The following is a 20,330-nucleotide window of genomic DNA, read 5'->3' as shown; positions in this document are numbered from 1 at the left end:
GGGGAGTTTAGCTTAATTCTTTTCTGAAATGTTCACTATCAATTCAGGGAAATATCTAAATGTTTAGGGTAAAGATAGGCGATATGGCAAAAATATCATATCACAATTTTTTTTTTCAGGAAAATCACGATTCACAATTTTCTCACAATTCTTTGTTATGTTGGTTTTACTATTTTGCAAGCTGTCTGAGCCGTACAGCCAAACCAATTTCCCTAATTTAAAAACAAAGCCTTACAAGGTAACAAAATATAAAATACAAAAGAATGGCAGACATTAAAATTAAAAATTTAAAACATAAAATATTAATTACAAAATAAGAAGAAAGGTACACATTACAAGTCACATAATATACAAATAAAACAAACAGTCCTTTATTTTTCAGGTACAGAAGGTGTATTTAGCAGTAGCATTTAAGAAATTGAATGAACAAATATAAAAATAAAACACTATTTACACTTCACTGTAAAAAAATATTTAATTTATACAGTGATTCTTATTAAAGCAACTGTATTAAAATTCTTAAGTCAAGAGCAGTGAGTGATTTTTCTCTTTGTTTTGTTATTTTATAAACATTAAATGGACAGTTCAGTAAAAAATTCTGTCATCGTTTATTCACTCTCAAGTTGTTTTGAACCTGAATGAGTTTCTTTTGTTGAATATAAAAGATATTTTGAACAATGTGGGTGACCAAAACTACTACCAAAGTCAATGGGGACCAGCAACTGTTTGGTTACCCACATTCTTCTAAATATCTTATTTTTTGTTCATCACAAGAAAGAAATTAATACAGGTTTGGGACAACATGAGAGTGAGTAAATAATGACCGAATTAAAAATTTGGGGTGAATTTATCCCTTTAATGACAAGCGGCAGCATGTTTAGTACTATTAGGCCCTGTCCACACAAACGCGGTTATTTTTAAAACCGCAGCTTTTTCTACGCGATTTGGCCATTCGTCCACACGCAAACGCAGCACCAGGTTACTGAAACCGAACATTTTTGAAAACGCCTGCCAGAGTAAAGATTTTCAAAAACTCCGGTTGCAGTGTTGTCTTGTAGACAGCGAAACCGGAGTTTTTGGCATGTGACGTCGGAGCCTGTGCTGTTATCTCCGCCTACTGGAAACTTTTTCAGGCTTCTGATTGGCCAACATGGCTTTACGGTTGAGATTATATAGCCACCTGTTGGTTTGGCATGCTCTTGACAGGGCTTCATAGCATGCGTTTGCATTTTCATGTGGACGGAGATTTTTTTAAAAACGGAAGAAGGAAAAACTCCGGTGTACGTATGGACATGGCCTTAGTCTGTTGTCATCACTACAAGACCTGCACGCATCTAAGATACAGGTACACATTCATTTTTCTTTCGACTGTTTACTTTCACTTTAGACATAACCAACTGTGTTTATATATTGTCCAGTAATCAAGCTCTGTTTGACAGGCTTTTTAATGTGCACGTGCTTCAGGTGTACGCACTCAGAAAAAGCGCATGTCAGAACAGTACATGACTGACCGGCAAGGCTTTAAAGCACATGCAAATAATGTACTTTTGTGATTGCAAAGTGCAGTCTCCCGTGAGTGTAACTCTACCGCTGAGTTAACATTTCATGTGTATGTTCACAACACAGTATATTGAGATGGAGGCATCAGAACTGCAACTGTTAGGCTGATGATACATGGGACAACATTTTGAGCAATTATCATCAGCATTAGAATGTGCACTGTAGCACGATACTTTGATATTTCTTCAAAAGCAGATCGTGGAGACATTTTAATCATCCACGGTCAAAATTGGTATTGCACACCCCTAGTTTAGAGTCTCTAAATGTAAGATTCAACACGATAAATGCAATCAATGAGTCATTGGTTGTGATCAAGGACTGTCAAGCATCATAAAAGTATAAAAAAATTCAGAGCCAGTCTGCATATTTGAGTTGACAGATTTCATAGAAAATGGCGTAGTGTATGAAGTCCAATTTTTTAGCTTCAGACTATGATTCCATCCAGTCGGAGGATATCAAACATGTTTTTAAATTTTCATGAGAGTTTTCAATTCTCATGTGTCTCCTAGCAACAAGGCGCATTTTCTGTGTGAGTTTGTTGTGATCAGAACGACTTTAAAGTCTGGTAGTGTATGATCCTCAGTTGTTGATGGCCAGTTTTTCTCTGTAACCATTTGCAAAGTCGGCAAGTGTATGATCCCTAGTGTTTTCAAATCTGTTCAGATTTTAAAAGTGGTTTTAGTGTATTCCAGCCTTAAGTCCAATGGACATCTTTTATGGTGCTTTCTTTAGGCTAATCCTCAGTCCTTGGTCACTTCGCTTTGGTTTCCATTGAAGAAAGTAAGTCATATGCATTCGGAACGCCATGAGTAAATAACAACAGACTGTTCATTTAAAGTATGCTGCTCACAGGTTTCAACCAGCTGTACAGCAGAGGTGGAAAGACTATGACAATATTCTACTCAAGTAAAAGTACAATTACATTAACGAAATTTTACTTAAGTACAAGTAAAAGTACCAGTCTAAAAATCTACTCAAGTAAAAGTAAAAAGTAGCTCATTTAAAATTTACTAATTTTTCACGTAATTTTAACAGTGGGAGGGAGGCAAAAATGGGATAGACCAAGGATGTCAAACTCAGCCCTGCACAGTTTAGATATAACCCTAATTAAACACATCTGATCCAGCTAAGCTAATCATTTAGGCTTATTTGAAAACTACATGGTATGTGTGTTGGAGCAGGGTTGAAACTAAACTCTGCAGGGCTGCGGCCCTTCAGGAACTGAGTTTGACACCCCTGGGATAGGCCTATACATCTCAAACTAGTTGTTTTTAATTAAAAGAATCAGTTACTTAGAATAATAAGACATTTGGGCTGTTACCAGGCAAATTAAATCAGTATCAACAAAATTCAACTTTGCAATGCAGAGGAAACACAGAAGCTTCATCGGAAGTGGCATTTAGATGTATTTACACACTGTTTAATGCAGGACATGAATGCATTTAACCTGCATTTAAAAATGCATAAATAATGTTTTGATATACAAGACATAAAATGTTGAATACTCATTTGAAATTATAAGAAAAAAAATCAAAAGATACTTTAAATGTGAAATTAAAACGGCCAGTAGGTGTCAGCAAGTCACTGTTAATAAGTGAGTCATTGTGATTTAATCGAATCATTTAAACGGTTGATTCATTCAGGAACGAAACACTGTCATGTTGCTCAGAGACGCAAAACTGTGCTATGGTGGCTGTGTTTGGAATTATTTTTGTTGTAGAAATAGAGCAAAAACAGGCAATATGGTGTCTAAAATGCAAGTCTCTAAATTAACTTCTTGTTTATTGAACTGTTGTAAAAAAAAAAACATCTAATAATCATGTAATCATGCAGATTTTTGGAGGACAAAATGGCATTCTTTGTGTGATATTGATTTACTATATGAAATTATATAAATATAAATATTTTCTGCCCCTATATCTTCAATTTTGTGATCATTCTAAATGCATTTTAACAGACTGAATCACGCAGTGAAAGAATGCACTCTAAATGAGCATGCACACTAGTCTAATCTAGAATTCACAGCACTCTGTAGGAGTGTTTGTTCATGTCAAATCATTCAAATCAAGTGTAGCGTTAGTTCTGGCAGGTCACGTTAGTCAAGCTCGCATCAGCTGACTCTCAGCTGTTCCCCATCAACCTATGGGAATACGACACCTATCTAAGCATTCATATATAAGGTCCCTCAGTATTATCAGCAGTTTTCGCATTGCTCAACAGCTAATTACCCTCCTCCATCCCCAACTCCTCCTTTGTCAGTCGGGATTCAGCCTTCTGATTCTCCTTTGAATCAGACTAATTCTAAAATGTGTACATAAAATTATTGAACTTTAACAATATCTGCAATACATTTATGTTGGTTCTGTTCTGTTTACCCTGGGGGGGTTATTGCTGCTCTCCCTGCTCTCATCCATGCTAGGCTGCATGGATGCGCAGGGAGTTCTTGCCCAGAACAGAACCATACCGCCAATCCAAACTGTATGCTAATTGTCAATCATCTTTGACGATAGTGGTCCTGACAGAAACAACAATTACGATATTATCGCAGATGATATATATATATTGCACACTCCACACCACTGTCTTTTTGGCTAATTTGAGCAAAACCTCTTGCTAAACTGTCAAAGCTTCATTTTAACCACCAATGCAACGATGCAAGTATTTACCTTACCTATACATGATTGCGAAGAGTTGATGTCGAGATTTTATAAGCTGCTAGTTTGGTCTCCCTAGGCAAACAGAGCTTACACTGCATAATAGAGCATAAATATGGCCAGGGGTTCACTTCATTTCCTTCGAGTTCAACTTTAGCAGAATATGACGGGGTTTCGTTTTCAGCTGGGTCTACAGCATAACGCCCGTCTTGTCCGTCTGCATCTTTTTTGTGATTTTAGTGCCAGTTTGCTCTCCTGCCCATTATTTACTGCAGTAGTTTCCAGGGAGCAATTTTTTTTTTACTCAGTAATTAATGTGTTTTCAAATGTAGTGAAGTACAATACTTCAAACAAAATATACTTAAGTAAAAGTAAAATTACAGATTTTAAAAATTACTTTAAAAAGAAGAAGTACACAAAAAAGCTACTCAATTACAGTAACGCGAGTAAATGTCATTTGTTACTTTCCACCTCTGCTGTACAGAATGTCATTCGGTCTTCACAAATCCAATAAGCCTCATTGTGAGCGCCAACCAAACTCTTATCAGACTGCCTGAGCTTGACTTATATTTGCAACATGGATCACTTCGATAAGAGAAGAGCAATGTGTCATCTTTAATACTCTTAACATCTCTGCACAGGAACAACTTTCCCCTTGCGAAGTGACTGGCTAAAATGGCTATGAAGTCAGTGTTACGTCATTTTAATATGGAAATTTAATGTTCTCAGTTAACCTTTTCTGACTTTTTTTTTTATTAATCGAATCAATAAGCAATACAAATAAAACATGGTTGTCCTTCAAAAACAAAGAAACAGTTCTCATTTTTGGCACTGACAAACCAAAGCACTATAAATCTGTCTTATTGACAAACTGCACCATGAAGACCTAAATCCCCTCTACTACAACAGTTTCCAATTGACCTCTATCTCAGCACAAGACTAATGAAATCCAGAATCAATCCCTCCTAGACGCAGACGAGTCCTAGATTTAATACAGTATGCAATTAACTATTAATATTCCATCTTAACCCAGAACCCAGTGTTTAATTTGTTATCAAGACCACAAAGCTTTCACTTAAGGTCTAGTTTATGTACTGTATGTTTCAGAAGAAATTAGTTACAAGGTCTCATTCATTTCTGGTTTCCTCATTCAGTCTCATACACTAAAAATGTCAAATCACTCTTATTTTGTATGCAGTCTGTGCTGTTCAAATGGTTTTGATGTATAATACTTCTTAGGCTTCTGTAAAACATATTGTGTTTATCTGAATTTCCACATTAATCAGAATAAATTGATACTGAAAAGCTAATGAAAGTTTAAAAAAAAACACCATTTTCATATTTTTGACACCAATATCCTCTTAATTTCCAACTTTGAGAATGCAATTGGGAGTTAACGGACTAATATACTTTGGGCAAACACTTTTCATCCAAAATTACCTTTCTGTTGATGGTTATCCATATGCTATATGTATCACTGTAAACCTGACTAAATAGCTTATGCACCCTCACATGCACCAAGTATGTTAAGAAAAAAAAAACTTCTTAAAGGGACAGTTTACCCAAAAATGAAAATGTACCCTCGTGTCGTTCCAAACTTATATGACTTTCTTTCTACTAAATAACACAAAAGAAGATGTTTTGAAGAACATTGGGGTCCAAACAAAAATGGACCCTACTGAAAATTCCACAGCAACATGGGTAGCTGAGTAAATGATGACAGAATTTTAAATATTGGGTGAACTATCCCTTTAACGTAAAATTGCACATTTTTGCATTGTACAAATTTCCGTTACCAGCCCTGGGGTGGTTTAACCAGGCTACGTCGCCCCTATAAAATCACTATGTCATATTGGCAGTGCATTAGCCTAAAGCTTGAGAAAGCTAAAGACATATCTTGGACTTACCTGTGGACATTCATTTCTTGAGGCGGTCTGGTGGCTTTATCATAGGCCACTTTGGCAGAAATTCCCAGGATGATAATGAGGGCAATGACCCCGCAGGTGATGTAGACAGTGGTGTTGGTCTGGTCCAGTGCAGGGTCGTACGTGTCCCCTGTGGGTGCTGGTGAGGGCGGTTGGGTTTTGATCCAGTCGGGCGTGTTGTAGTTGGTACAGACTCTCTGATCTAGTCGTTTGGCTTTCACAGGACAGCAGAAGCGCAGGAAGCAGCTCCCGCAGCAGTACCGGTGGTCAGTGTTGTTGCAGGCAAACTCTTTGTCGTACTGACCACTCACGTCATAGTAACCAAGACAGGTGTCATGATCACCAACGATGGGCGCCTGGACTTGTGTGATCCGTTGGGGTGCAACTGTCGGAGCAACGGTGCTGTTGACCTCCTTCACCTTTGGGGGTCTCTTTGGAGGGGGTTTGCTCCGCTTGGCTGTGGATGCGCTCAGAACGCACAGCGGGTCTAGATAGACCAACAGAAGTAGGAGATGTCGTATCCCCATGGCTTCAGGTGGTGATGTGTTTCTCCTCTTTTTATAATTTCTTCAATCTGGCACCGACCCGCTTGTCATGCACTCTTGCAGGTCCTCCATTCTCCATCTCCGCATAGCATCATTTCAACAGTCCTCCTCCCTAAGGCTCTCATTCTTTAAGGCATAAGTGCTTACAGAGTCAAAACAACAACTACGCAATGCCCATTTCACGGTGAGTGGATGGAGTGAAAAGGTTCTCAAACTTGAAATCTACTTGCTCAAGACTATATTATGTTAATCTGAAAAACAAAATATGAGAGGGAAAACAATTAAACTCTTCACAGTTCAAGCCGAAAATCCTAGTCTACATGATTTTCAGTACCATGGACAGCACACACCTCCGTTCAGTATGTTCCTGCAAAATTCATTATACGTTCTTAACAGAAACAAAAAAAATCATACTAGGTTAACACATAAAGACTGTCACCACTACTTACAAAATCCATGAATAGTAAATCTATTGGTGTGAATCTGTAGTATATTTCCATAATATGTTGCATAAAATATATAAAAATAAATCAAAATCCCTTTACAAGTCATCAAAGTTTACACATTCAAGAATTAACAAATAGATTCGAATTAAAACGAAATTAATTGATTAATAAAATCAATTAAATAAACATATGACAGTACTGGCATTCAATAAAACGAATGAATTAATGTGTAAAAGCTTTATAATTGCTTTATAATTGTAATATTTTTAATTATTTTTCGTTCCCACTTTCCCTGTACAAAGATTTCCGTCAAGTCAACCAAAACGTGTTTCATGTAGTAACGTTCAAATGGACAGGTTTTAAATATATAATTTAACATAAAGGAATCAAGGACTACGTTGGATGACACCAGCTAAAGTCATTTTTAAAAGCCATGTCGGTTACACATAGCCCCTTAAGTTAACGCCTGCGCATTTTCACTCAGTAAAGCGAATTAATACTCACATATTAAATTACAATCTACCCACGTTACCTCTGACATTTGACATTCATTCATGAAGAAGCTAAAAAGTGGATTTAACGATGCAAAATGGACAGAACTTACGAGTCCAGTGCGCTCGACACCGGGATGTCCGTAACTGCGCTTCCGAAACGAACAGAGCTGAAAGAGAGATGCTCCTCCGCTCCGCTGTGACCCGCCTCCATCTCTCTCTCTCTCTCTCTCTCTCTCTCTCTCTCGTTTTTCTTCTACACGTCACCGGCAAGTCAGGTAATTACAAACCCGGGAATTACTTTCAGGAAAACATATCCCTTTCTTAAAACTGCACTTACACCTCAGAACTGTATTTTGATTCTCTTCTATAATTTACTTCATTGCAATCTAGAGCGTTTAAGAGCAGCAAATTATCATCAGGCAGTAGTTCAGCTGTGATATCTCGGCTTCTCACTATTTAGTCTATAGGCTACTCTATAAAATATTGTGGTTACTCTTACAAACATGATCAACTGTGTAAAATCTTTAAAAAAAAATCTCGAACATATACATTTAATCTCACAATAAACATCCACGATGACAAACCCACACACATCCGTCGATTGGCCGTTATGACCGTTAACTTTTGAATTTTGCGAGAGCGCGAATTCCTGTGAAGGACTGGATGGCGCGTGCAAATATCAGGAGTAGGGACTTAAAGAATATAGAAACAACCAACGCAGGGCTGTTCTACCCTAATTAAACATTATCAACTGTATAAAGTCGGATTTACAATATTAATCTGATATTAGGCTGTAATTCTGCCTGCAATCAACGTCGGATTACACATTATCATCCCTGTATGTGCACTTGACTGCTACAGGTGCAAAAGGATAGTAGAACAATCCATATAACTATAATATATGTGTTGTGGCATAAAAAGGTCCATACTGCAGCTTATTTAGTTCAAAAACCACCCACTGACAGACATGTAAAGTAATCTATCACGGTTCCTACAGTAGGGTTATCTGAAATATACAGTGGAGATCAAAATGAGAGTCATTCAATGCTTTGAATGACTTCAGCACATCTTTGGCCGCAGGACATCTCTAGTTTCTCACACTGCGCTGGTGTGGACCAGTTCTCCTCTCTCCACACAACATGCTCCTCAGCAAAGGTGAGTCTTGCCTTTTGATTCTTTCTGTTGATGAGAGGCTTGGTCGCTGCAGACTGCGCTTTCAGTCCGACTTCTCTTAAAGGGGTCATATGATGCTTTTTTAAAGATCATTATTTGGTGTATTTGGTGTAACAGAATATGTTGACATGCTTTAATGTTCAAAAAACACATTGTTTTTCAAATACTGTACATTATTGTAGGTCCTCTATGCCCCGCCTCTCTCAAACGTTTCGTTTTCTACAAAGTCCCTCCTTCCGACAAGCGCAGTCTGCTCTGATTGGCCAGCTGACCCAGTGCATTGTGATTGGCCGAACACCGCAAGCACTCGTCGGAAATGTAACGCCCCTTACCATAATCGTGAGCTTCATCTTTCAAAATAAATGTAAAGACAGAGCCCAAAAGGGGAACAGAGTCGCGTGACAGACACAGTGATGAAGCTGGTATGTATTTGCAGTACACAAGCCACGGTTAAGACAAGGTTAAGACGGTCTCTCGCGCTCTCTCTCGCTCTCTCTCGCTGTCCCTCTCTCTCCCTCTCTCTCGCACTCTCTCTCTCTCGCTCTCCCTCTCTCTCCCTCTCTCTCGCACTCTCTCTCTCGCTCTCCCTCTCTCGCTCTCTCTCTCGCGCACACACACACACGATGCGCAAAACTCCGCATTTGAACAGTCAATAGCAAATACATAAACTGGCAGAGTCTTAACTTTGATAAAGAATATCTCTTTGGTTTTGAGACTTTAGTCTTTGCAGCTTCAGGGATCTTATCTATGCACAATCAGCTTGTAACACTCCAAAGAGAAAGGAAAACTTGAAATCGCATCATATGACCCCTTTAAACAGATCTTTACCCTATTCAGTGTTCAACTGGTGAGCAATTCCAGCTGCAGTGCTGAACCGATTCCCCATTGAGATCCTCAGCATTGTCCTGTCTTCTCGTGCATTTGTCTTATGTAGACGACCAGCCTTTTTGGGGGACTTTAATGAATTAGTGTCATTGTAAAGCTGCAATATTTGAGAAATCACAGATTTGGAACGACCAGCTTCTCTTGCAGTGGCTGAAAGTGTCACTCTCTTTGGCCTTCATCTGGACCGCCTCCTGTCACAGGCTTTCAGTCACTTTAGAGCGGCCCGCCATCTTGCAATCTCAGTGAAAATTAGACGAATGTTTCCAGTTAATTAGGTTTGTCATATAATTAATTAAATTAGCACCAGGTGCCAGATTAACACCAATAACTGGGAGGTATCTCTAAGTGTGTTCTTTCTTCTTCTAAAAGTTATTTTTCAAATATCTAATTTAAGTTTTTTATACTGTGCATCAGAACACAATTAATTTATGAAATATGCTTAAAAAAACTGTTCTTCTACTCATGTTAGGATAACTTTAAATAGTACTGAGCAGTGACCTTGAAATTTAGGAAGTTTTAGGTTGTTCTCTAATTTTGACCTCCACTGTATGTAGTGCCTCTGACAACCCCTTCTGAGTGAAACTGGATGTTCAATATGAGAAAAATCTAAGACAGGAATTGATTGGATTGTGAGAAGTGCACATTAACCTGTCTCTTTTTGGTCTGGAGGTTTGCAAACGAGTGCTGTCTTTCTGTCAATCAGCATGTACGAGAGAGACAGACCCACAGTGGGAGGATGGATTGTCCATTAGATTTTAACTGCTCCCACCTCAGAACTACGACCTCAGCACAAAAAAAAAGAAAAGAAAAGATCCCTGACAGGTAACGTCAGCGCTGACATTGGCTTAGAAATTATGAGGCAGAAATTTCAGCTCCCTGAGAAGATGTAATTAATCTCAGAGGAACATTCAGCTGTGAAGATGGTGCGCCCACACAAGCTGTTCCTCCACGGGACCTCCTATAGCTACAGTATGCATACACCGCTGGACTGTGAACATTTCAGCACTGATAACTGCTTATCGTTTGATTGATAAACTGAGAACAATTGCTGACTAATTCAAAAGTTCAGACTTTGTTGGTGTCAGACTTCAGTCTTGTTGATGACATGATTACTAATTAAACACTGAGCCACAAGAGGGGGAATGGTAAAGTGATTTCACCACGGGTAAGGGTGTTCTTACAGAAGGTACAAGGAGAGAATGCACTCTTAACAATAAAGATTTCAAAGGGAGGGTTACGAAGATCCATTTTAGGTTCCCTAAAGAGCCCTTCAGTGACCAGTTTTAAAGAACCTTTTTTTTTAGTATAAAGAACCTTTTGTGCAAAGGAAGGTTTATTTTTAAGAATGTAAATCACCCTTTACTGTGTTTTGTGTGTATTTTAGCATGGCTGAAATATTCCATTGACCAATACAAATCTAGGGCCGTGTCTAGGAACCAAAATCTAACATAAACAAACATGTTTTCCATTACCTTATTATTTGGTGGATATTTTGCATCCTCTAGTTTCATGTAAGAGAGGTCAAAGATTACTTTTCAATTGCATTTGGCCTAAATTGTTTATAGATTATTGTTATTTAAAAAAAAAATGGAAAGAAATGTATGACGATTAACCGACATCAAATACGTTATTAAATTAAATAATGAAATATTATGAAATATTAACTTTTAGTCTCAGGGGGACTTCAAGTAAAGTCAAGTAAGTCAAATGTTTGACTGACAAAAAGTCCAGGAATCCTTGCATCACATGAACAAAAATTTTAAAAGAGAAAAAAGAATTAGGGGGCATCTATAAATTATGAATAATTTACTCCGTGAATTCATTGGGTGAATAATTTGTAATCATGTAATCCATAAAAAGTAAATGTAATCTGATTATGAACATTTAAAAAAGTTATAATAATATAATTACAAGCACTTAATGCTTGTTAATTTTGGAATCAAATATCGTAATCCAGATTACATGTTGTTGCACTGCTGTTTGGAGTTGCTAATACAAAAATTGCTGGTTTATATCAAAACAAATAAAACAAACAAACATAAATGAGTCAATAGATATCATATATTAAGAATATAGAGCTATAAAATGAATGTGGAGAAGCTCAGATCATTTGATCTTGGCAGAATTTAATGAGAAATTTATAGACCTGTTATCATGGTTCCGAATAGGTAGATATCTTCAATGTCCTCCACGGAAAGAGCTGCTAGACACACGACCCGCCACCTTTCCCAAGCGTCCATCGTGTAGCCAGCTGAGACACAGTGGGCAGGGCAGTCAGGTTCCCCCGAACCCAAGCTTCTTGTCGAGAAGATGGTGTCAATTGCGTTGAGAGACCAGTTGATCAAATCCATGATTTATTAGATTTATCTTTTTTAAGTCTGGAGAGCAGTGCGGAGAGAGTCTCTCAAAATTAGGACAGTGGACAAATTTTGATGAGTTCATATTAAACTCTCTGACTTTAGATGGCAAACTATAGAACCTGGGCACAGTTTGAGACATTATTAAGCCTCTTTTGAAATTCCAGATGAGATATGTTTGAGATTGCAGGGATCATTTTCTCAGCGAAACATCTGAGAAGCAGATCCATGAAATTGTATTGCTGTCTAGAAGAAACAATTGAAATATTAAAGAGATCTCGTTTATTTTGTCTTTCCTGCATGCTAGCATCATTGTGCATTTGAGGAAGAGCGCAGATGTCCTCATGCAGAGGAACCGGTGCGTTAGTCAGTGAAGTTTTGAATCGCTGTGGATAAAAAGCATCAGTTGACATGACAAGTAACTAATTAAGCTGCAAAATAAGACTCTATCAGAGTATTTTCTGCAAGCTGAATGCAAATAGAGGCTTCGGTTTTCCCTCTACCGGCCCAAAACATACTCCATTTGCATTAGTGTACTTGGCTGCAGTAGGTTTTTGGCCCTGCAGTTTTATCAAAGACTCACACACTTGCTTACATCTGTCGAGAGATCAGATGTGGACACATGTTGCTCGGGATCTAGTAGCAGCAATGAGCCGGATCCACCGCAGAGTCCTTATGAGATAAGACAAGGGAAAATTAGCATGGCCTTATCATCACGTTCCCGCTCATCAGCGCTCAGAAACACAGCGTGTGCATGTGTGTGGTGTGGTCTCAAGGAAGATCACAGTGGTGGATTCAAAGTAGTTTAGCGCAGCTCTACAGATCTGGGATCTTTGACCCAGCATCCCCTGAGACACGGATACAAGAGCGTTTAGACAGAAAATGAGCAATGGAAACTGATACTAGAACAACTTTAAAAAATGCCTAATCTTTTACAAGACTCAGATTTGAAAACTGCTTGCTGTTAGTTCAAATCTTTAACCCAACGTATGAGCAACAGCAATAGCAAACACATCTAATAACCAGAGTGTGTGAAAGCATCTTCAGAAGCCCCACAGCGGACGGCCTGCCAAACCCGAGGAGCGTTTCTGCAGCGTTTGCTACATGAATCAATTACCATTTCTGTCTAAATGTCACAGATCTGGACACTAGAGGCGGCGGGTGAAGGGACACAGAGACCAAAACGGAGATCTAGGGAGCAAAGCAGTTCTGATCCCACAAGGAAAGAGGTTTGCCGTGTGCAAATGTTGAGCCCACACCGTTTCTTGTAACATCAGTGCGTCAAAGCTTCACCAAAACATGTCTCGGTCACGTTTCACTGCAAAATCAAACAAAAGAAACCAGATATTAGATGTCACGTGAGATATTTTGTTTATACAAAAAAAAACAGAAGTCTGCTATGCTTTAATGTTTCTATAATGTTTCCAGGGCTGGTTTCCTGTAAAACGAGAGTACAGTGTTGATCAGATATCAGTCTGATTTCTAATTTTGCATCTTGATCCTGATGTTTTGTGGCCGTTTGACTCTTGAGTAGTTGCTCATGAGTTGTAGGTCAGTGATGACAGTAAACCTTCCCAAAGCCGTCCGTTCTCCACCTTCCATCCCTCTCTCTCTTTTTAATAGCTCCTCTGCTGCTCATTTGGTATCTCTCTCATCAAAGCAATTTATCAAAAGTGCAAGCGCAGTACTTCCTCTAATCAGCCCAATCAGGCATTAAGACCCCACCATTCTCTCTCTCTCTCTCTCTCTCTCTCTCTAACACACACACACACACACACACACACACACAATCAGTTCGTTCCTGGCTTTCTGTATTCCTGCATCTGTCTTTCTCATCTCTGCTAAATGACACTTTTATAACAAACTTTTAATTTCTTGTTTGAAACTAACTTGTGCTGTTGATGTCCAAATCATTTTAGAACATAAGAACAGCAAAATAAATAAATAAATGCTTTGGCATCTAACTGAAATAAGAGTAGTAAAAATAATACAACTAAAACTGAAATCAATAAAAAGGTAAATAGAAATATTAAAAACCTTAAACTAAAATACTATAATATATATATAAAAATAATAAACAAAAATACAACAAAAAAATCTAACAAAAAATAATAAAAATATTAACAAGTAATATCACTGTATATAAATAATACTAAAATAACACTGAAAAACAGGTCTCAACATAAAACCAGACAAACAGAACTAAATTAGATCTAAAGTAACACTAGTTCCCTTTTCAGTCGGTCACTCTCGACGTCACGTCGGAGGTCCGACGAAATTGGGATCTCGCTTACAGGGACCAATCTACTTCGAGTGTAAATCTTCATCAGATTTGAAAAATGTAGCATCACATCACTTGCTCACCAGTGGATCCTTTGCAGTGAATGGGTGCCGTCAGAATGAGAGTCCATACAGCTGATAAAAACATCACAATAATCCACACCACTCCAGTCCATCAATTAGCATACTGAAGTGAAAAGCTGCGTGTTTGTAACAAATAAATTAAACATGATGACATTTTGGACTGTTTTGGAGCTTAATCTGTGCATATTTCTTTCCTGATAGAGGACTCTTCTTTTTTTTTCTTCTTTTAACAGTTTAACAGTTCAATCTTTAATAAAAAACATTAATTGATTGATGGACTGGAGTGGATTACTTGTGGATTATTGTGATGTTTTTATCAGCTGTTTGGACTCTCATTCTGACGGCACCCATTCACTGCAGAGGATCCACCGGTGAGCAAGTGATGCAATGCTACATTTCTCCAAATCTGATGAAGAAATAAACTCATCTTGGATGGCCCGAAGGTAAGTGAATTGGCTGAAATATTCCTTTAACCCTCTATGGTCAGCAAATTAGTTGCAGTTAGATTGTACAACTGAACAATAATGCAACAGAAAATTTCAACCTTCACTACTGGGTTTTTTTAACATCAAAGTAATGCAAAAAAGCATTTATTTATAATGAGACTGTGCATAGAGTATGTTTCTGGTCTCTCATCTCTCTCTTCAGAACGCGCCAGTCATCGAGAGTAAAGCCAGAGCAGATGAATAGAAATAGAAGAGGTAGAAAAAGCTTTTGATTCGGCACTGAGCTCAGAGTTCGGTTCTCCTGAGGTGTGAATTATGAAATACTCATAAAAAAATAGGAGAGGTGAAGACAGTACAGACACATGAGAATTACCCACAATGCTCTGCTCTGCTCCAATTAACTAAGACAAATGGGCCGCATGTATTAGCCTGTCACATCAAAATAGAGGGCACGCCACTCCATGAACCAGGATGCCAGATCAGCTCCACAGCTGGTGAAAGACAAGCAGGAATGGCGATTATTAGTCTGCAATCAGAGAGTTTCTGGAAAGCCGTGTTGACGGCAGTAAAGGAGAAACCAGAGACCCCTCAAAGCTTTGGAGACGGTCTTCTTCATCAGCCTCGGATGAAAGCCGCAGCGGCCTGACGGGCAGATGAAGAGGAGAATAAGAATCAGGTACAAAAAAAAGAGTGAGAGAAAGTGGGAATGCTGCGAAAACGTCTAATGACTCTGGGGTCTTTGGAAGGTTATCAAGAGTGAAATATGAATTTATTAATTTCCAGCCAATGAAAGCTGAGTCAGAATCAAAACCAGAGAGACGAGGATAATGAAAAGAATAACAGACAAAACCTCAGCTTCTCTCCATCAGAAGTCACGTCTGAAGGGAAGCACGACAGACACACAGACAAATGAAGCACAGAACTAGAGGTCGGGTGCAACCACAAAAACTTTGAATATGGTAATATTAATATGGAGTGACTAAGAGAAACTCCACTATACTAATGCTACATTACTAATAAATACAGTAATTACATGATGAAATTACTGTATTTATTAGTTTCCAGCTTGAAAAAAAAGTAAATCAGTGAGCATCTATTGCTGAATATTGCTCATACTTTTCAAAATCATTAAAGAGCAGGTCATAAGGGTTTTTGAAAAATATCTCTTTTTCAGTTTATAACGTAGCTATCCTTAAATGAAAACAATCTGCAAAGTTGTTAATCAAAAAAGTGCATGATAAATAAAGATATTGTCTCTCAAAAGAGAGAGTAGATTCTGGATCGCCTTAACTAGTCGTCATATTTTCGAATCTTTTGCCTGTTACCGATCTACGTCACTGGGTAACACATCTGCATAATCCCCGCCTGCCCGCGAAATACCAACAGAGTCTGACCTGCCCACAAACACTTCCGCTAGTTAGTGTGTTTACATCATGTCGAGAAGACGCTGTGTTCAAGGATACCACAGAAATACAATTCATGTCATTTTACCAAGGACTGCTTCTCTAATCTTGGCTTTTATCTTCGTTGGCTTCTTCTATCCAAGCTCTCCGAAGCACAACCTGTAAGTACGATTGATACGTTGTGTGTACATTTTCAATTGAGTGCTCAAAATATAAAGTTATTGTGCTAATATGTGATGTACACCTAGTGCAGCTTTAGGTTTCCAGGTAAAGCACGATATTACTGTCTTACTGAAGTAGTTCTGATAATTCGCTGGGAACCCACTATTTCATATGAATGTGTCGATTAATGTTGACTGACGTTGTTCTAATTACTTCGTTTAATAATAAAGAATGTAGTATAGCACACAGACTTTAAAATCATTGTGAAATTGCTGTTTATTTTGCTGCACCGGCAGTTATAGGGTTATAGAGACAAGCGAGCTAGTTAGGCTGGTTTCGTCTGTTCTGCGTTCTGATTAAAAAGTTAAGACCGAGCGTCTTTTGTCTGTCGTTCTTCAAACATTACAGTAGACATATTTTGGTTTACAAACTGTATTGTTTCCTCAGTTAGTCATGTTAGCACTCGGCTAACGTATCCACCATTATTGTTTTAAGTGTTCACAGTTTAGCAGCTAAACTTTAGCTGTGGGCATTCGCTTGCATAAGTGTTTTTGTATTTTATGTAATTATTATAAGAACGGATTGGAGCACTATATTGTTGTTTTATGCAAAGGTGCTTTGTCAATGGTAGCGCTCGCTAACTTGCTCAAGGACTCCTCTCTGTGCCAATCACAACAGGCTTGGCCAGCTGACCAATCAGAGCAGAGTAGGCTTATGGAAGGGAGGGGTTCGCGCCGAACTTGCTTGGAACGAACCGTTTAGAAATCATTGGCAAATGACTCTAATATTAAATGTATATTCTGAAAAAATTACAATGTTTTCTGACCTTAGATGCATTTAAACCTGTTGTAGGGGACTACACAATATTAGGAAACTTTAAAATACCATATGACCTGCTCTTTAACCAAACAGCAGTTATTTTAGTTTTTATAAATAATTTTTTATTTTTCATTTTCATCGTAATTTTTGTTAAAATTGTGGTATTTTTTTTGTAAATTTTTTTTAATTTCTATTTATTTTTTCACATAGTTCTAATTTTTATTTTAGTTTTAGTCCATCATGCTAAACTAAACAAATCACTAACCGTACAGCAGTAATTATTTATTAATATTTTTATATTTTCCATTTTCATTTAAATTTTTGTTACAATTGTAGTAATTTTGTTGTTTTTTATTATTTTTCTAATATGTCTATTCTTTAAAAAAAATCTAAAAAAGTTTTTATTTTTATTTCAGTTTTAGTTATTTTAGTACATCAATATAAAATAAATGAAAAGGAGAAATGTTGGCAGCTAGCTTTTTTATTTTAAACTTTTTTTATTTGAAATATTAATATTTAATGATAAAATAAATATTTTTTAATGGTTTTAGTTTTAGTTAACTTTAATAATTCTGCCCTCCAGTATATATTATAATAACTTGCGTGCATAACTCATCCTCCAGACATGAATGACACCACAAATAATGGGATTTGTTGAAGTGTGTGCCGTTACTTTTCCTAGCAACCAAGGTTAGCTTAAGATAAAATGGGGCAACACTTACAGTATGAGCCATATCTAGGGAGCAGAATATCAGTTTTTATTGTTTTATTTTAAACTCACTTGAATATATACTAGGTCAAGCCTTATTTTGGTCCTCAAATGTGTCCCATGTATGAGGTACAAAAAAGGGCAAAAAGCTGTCAATGGGCCAGAATCCCTTAAAAGGGTACACATTTACCTTATTTACCCCTAAAAGACAAATATTGATATCTTAAAGGTTCATATTAGTACCTATAACGTACCTGCATGGCATATATTAGTACTTTTTAAAAGGTTAACACCACAGTGACAGCTTTTGTACTTTTTTTCTGAGAGTGTACCTAAGAATGATTGAAACTGAGAATAAATGAAGTCTTATCTGACAGTGATATTGTGTTTGTTTATGTATCGAACACTTTTGTTCTCTCTTTTCTTTCATCTGTCCCTCTTTTACTCTCATCATTCTGCCGGTCTGAATTGGGTCACATCTGCATGAGACTAAAGCTCTGTTCTCAACCCTGGTGAGCAACCTACACAGACAGCACTTGCGCCATCGTATCTGAAAAGAACAGCTAAAATCAACTTAAGGTCTCCTGGCCTGACCAGCTGACATGTGCCCAAAACCCCTTTAAAACCAGCAAACCAGATCAGCCTTACCAGGGACCAGCTAAAACATGTAAGCTGTGCTTTTACACTTTATTAGCCACAGGCATCCTATATAATTTATTTTCTCTCATTGATATATATATATGGGATATATTCCTTTACTGGATATGCAATCCCACAATGCATTGCAAAATAAATAAATTAATATATATAGTTTATATTTGTTTATTTATGTATTAATATTTGATTAATCAATTAAAAATGAATCAGATACACATTTTTAACTAATTAATTGTATATATTCAATTGATTATATACATTTGAAAATACATATATTTAATCAAAATAAAATAAATATTATATTTAGTCATATCAGAATCAGAAAGAGATTTATTGCCAGGTATGTTTACACATACGAGGCATTTGTTTTGGTAACATAAGCTTCCACAGTACAAGCAGATTTCAGTGACAAGACACAGATAATAAAAATAGAAGTAAACAAAATAATAATATACAACCAATATTTTAAAAATACAGAATATACAAAATAGACAATAGATGGTATTTGTGTGATTTATTAGTATGACATACTGCTTATGCTACTTATGAATGAATGACTGAATGAATTAATGAATGAATGGAGACACTGCCTAATGCTATATGTAAAGCATATCTAATCTGTCACTTATGAGGTTACATTTGCATTATGATGCTGACTTAGAAGGCTGAATACTATGTTTTGGAAAACATCCACTCTATCTCTGTGTGTTTTTCTGAATGGGAATCATCATCATCTCACCACAACCTCCCAACATTTTCCTTCCATGGGCCGGATGCAGAAACTGCTTAGACTAAGTCTTAAAAAGTTAGTCATCTATTTTTTTTTTCTTCAAGACTGGTCATAACATTTTAAAATTCAATTACAAAAATGTTTTTTTGATTGGGAATCATCATCATCTCACCTCAACCTCCCAACATTTTCCTTCCATGTGCCGGATGCATAAACTGCTTAGACTAAGTCTTAAAAAGTTAGTCATCTATTTTTTTTTTTCTTCAAGACTGGTCATAACATTTTAAAATTCAATTACAAAAAGGTTTTATTGGTCTAATTTGAATCTCAGAAGTACGACCAATTACCCCTTGTCCACTGCTAGTAGGTGAAACTAGTTCTTATTAATTTTAACAGTAAAAATGCTGCGTTAAAAACCTTAATTAATTAGTTAATTGGCTAATGGTAAATTATCTTACTATATATGGTCAAAACTGTAATAGTTACAGTAAAATTTACAATACAATTTGAAAACTCACATTTGGAATTGAAAAATAACATGTCATATTATGATTTACAGTAAAAAAAAAGTGAAACGTGAAACAGGTTTATTCTTTTTATAATTTTTTTTTTATATTGCTGCCATATGCTATCATGGTTTTTTACGGTAAAGTCCTCTGCCATTTGACTGCAAATTCCACAGTTTTGTTTGTTTATAGTATATCTTTGCTATTGAAAAGCTTCATATCATTGCTTTAAAAGGGTTTCATAAAGTGATGAAACTTCCCCTATTCTGCATCATGTGATGGGCCAGACATTCACAGCACCTTTCTCAGATCCTCCAACGTTCCTCCTCCAGTTGAGAACTCACAGGTTAGTGAGAATAAAACACCCTTAGCGCAGCACTAGTACCTTTCTTCATCTGGCTATTACCTCCAATTTACAGAAACAGGCCTCATGCACCATCTAGCTGAACTGATTTCATCCCCTCCTGTCTTTTACACTTAGTGCTTAATTGCTCC

General features: G+C 37.1%; 1 protein-coding gene across 1 annotated transcript in view; it reads right to left on the bottom strand.

Moving 5' to 3' along the window:
- The window catches only part of LOC107570709 (protein shisa-6 homolog), a 39,256-nt gene extending 32,383 nt beyond the window's left edge, over positions 1-6,873 (bottom strand). Inside the window, exon 1 of the mRNA XM_016256970.1 lies at positions 6,122-6,873. Within this exon, the coding sequence (XP_016112456.1) occupies positions 6,122-6,666 (545 nt within the window). The 5' untranslated portion in view covers positions 6,667-6,873. The remainder of the gene's footprint in view (positions 1-6,121) is intronic.
- Positions 6,874-20,330: the final 13,457 nt, after the last annotated feature.

Source organism: Sinocyclocheilus grahami, unplaced genomic scaffold, assembly GCF_001515645.1.
Source record: "Sinocyclocheilus grahami isolate Dianchi unplaced genomic scaffold, SAMN03320097.WGS_v1.1 scaffold1496.1, whole genome shotgun sequence".
NCBI lineage: Eukaryota > Metazoa > Chordata > Actinopteri > Cypriniformes > Cyprinidae > Sinocyclocheilus > Sinocyclocheilus grahami.
Note: the sequence above shows the minus strand (reverse complement) of the source record. Positions and strands in the feature narration are given on the sequence as shown.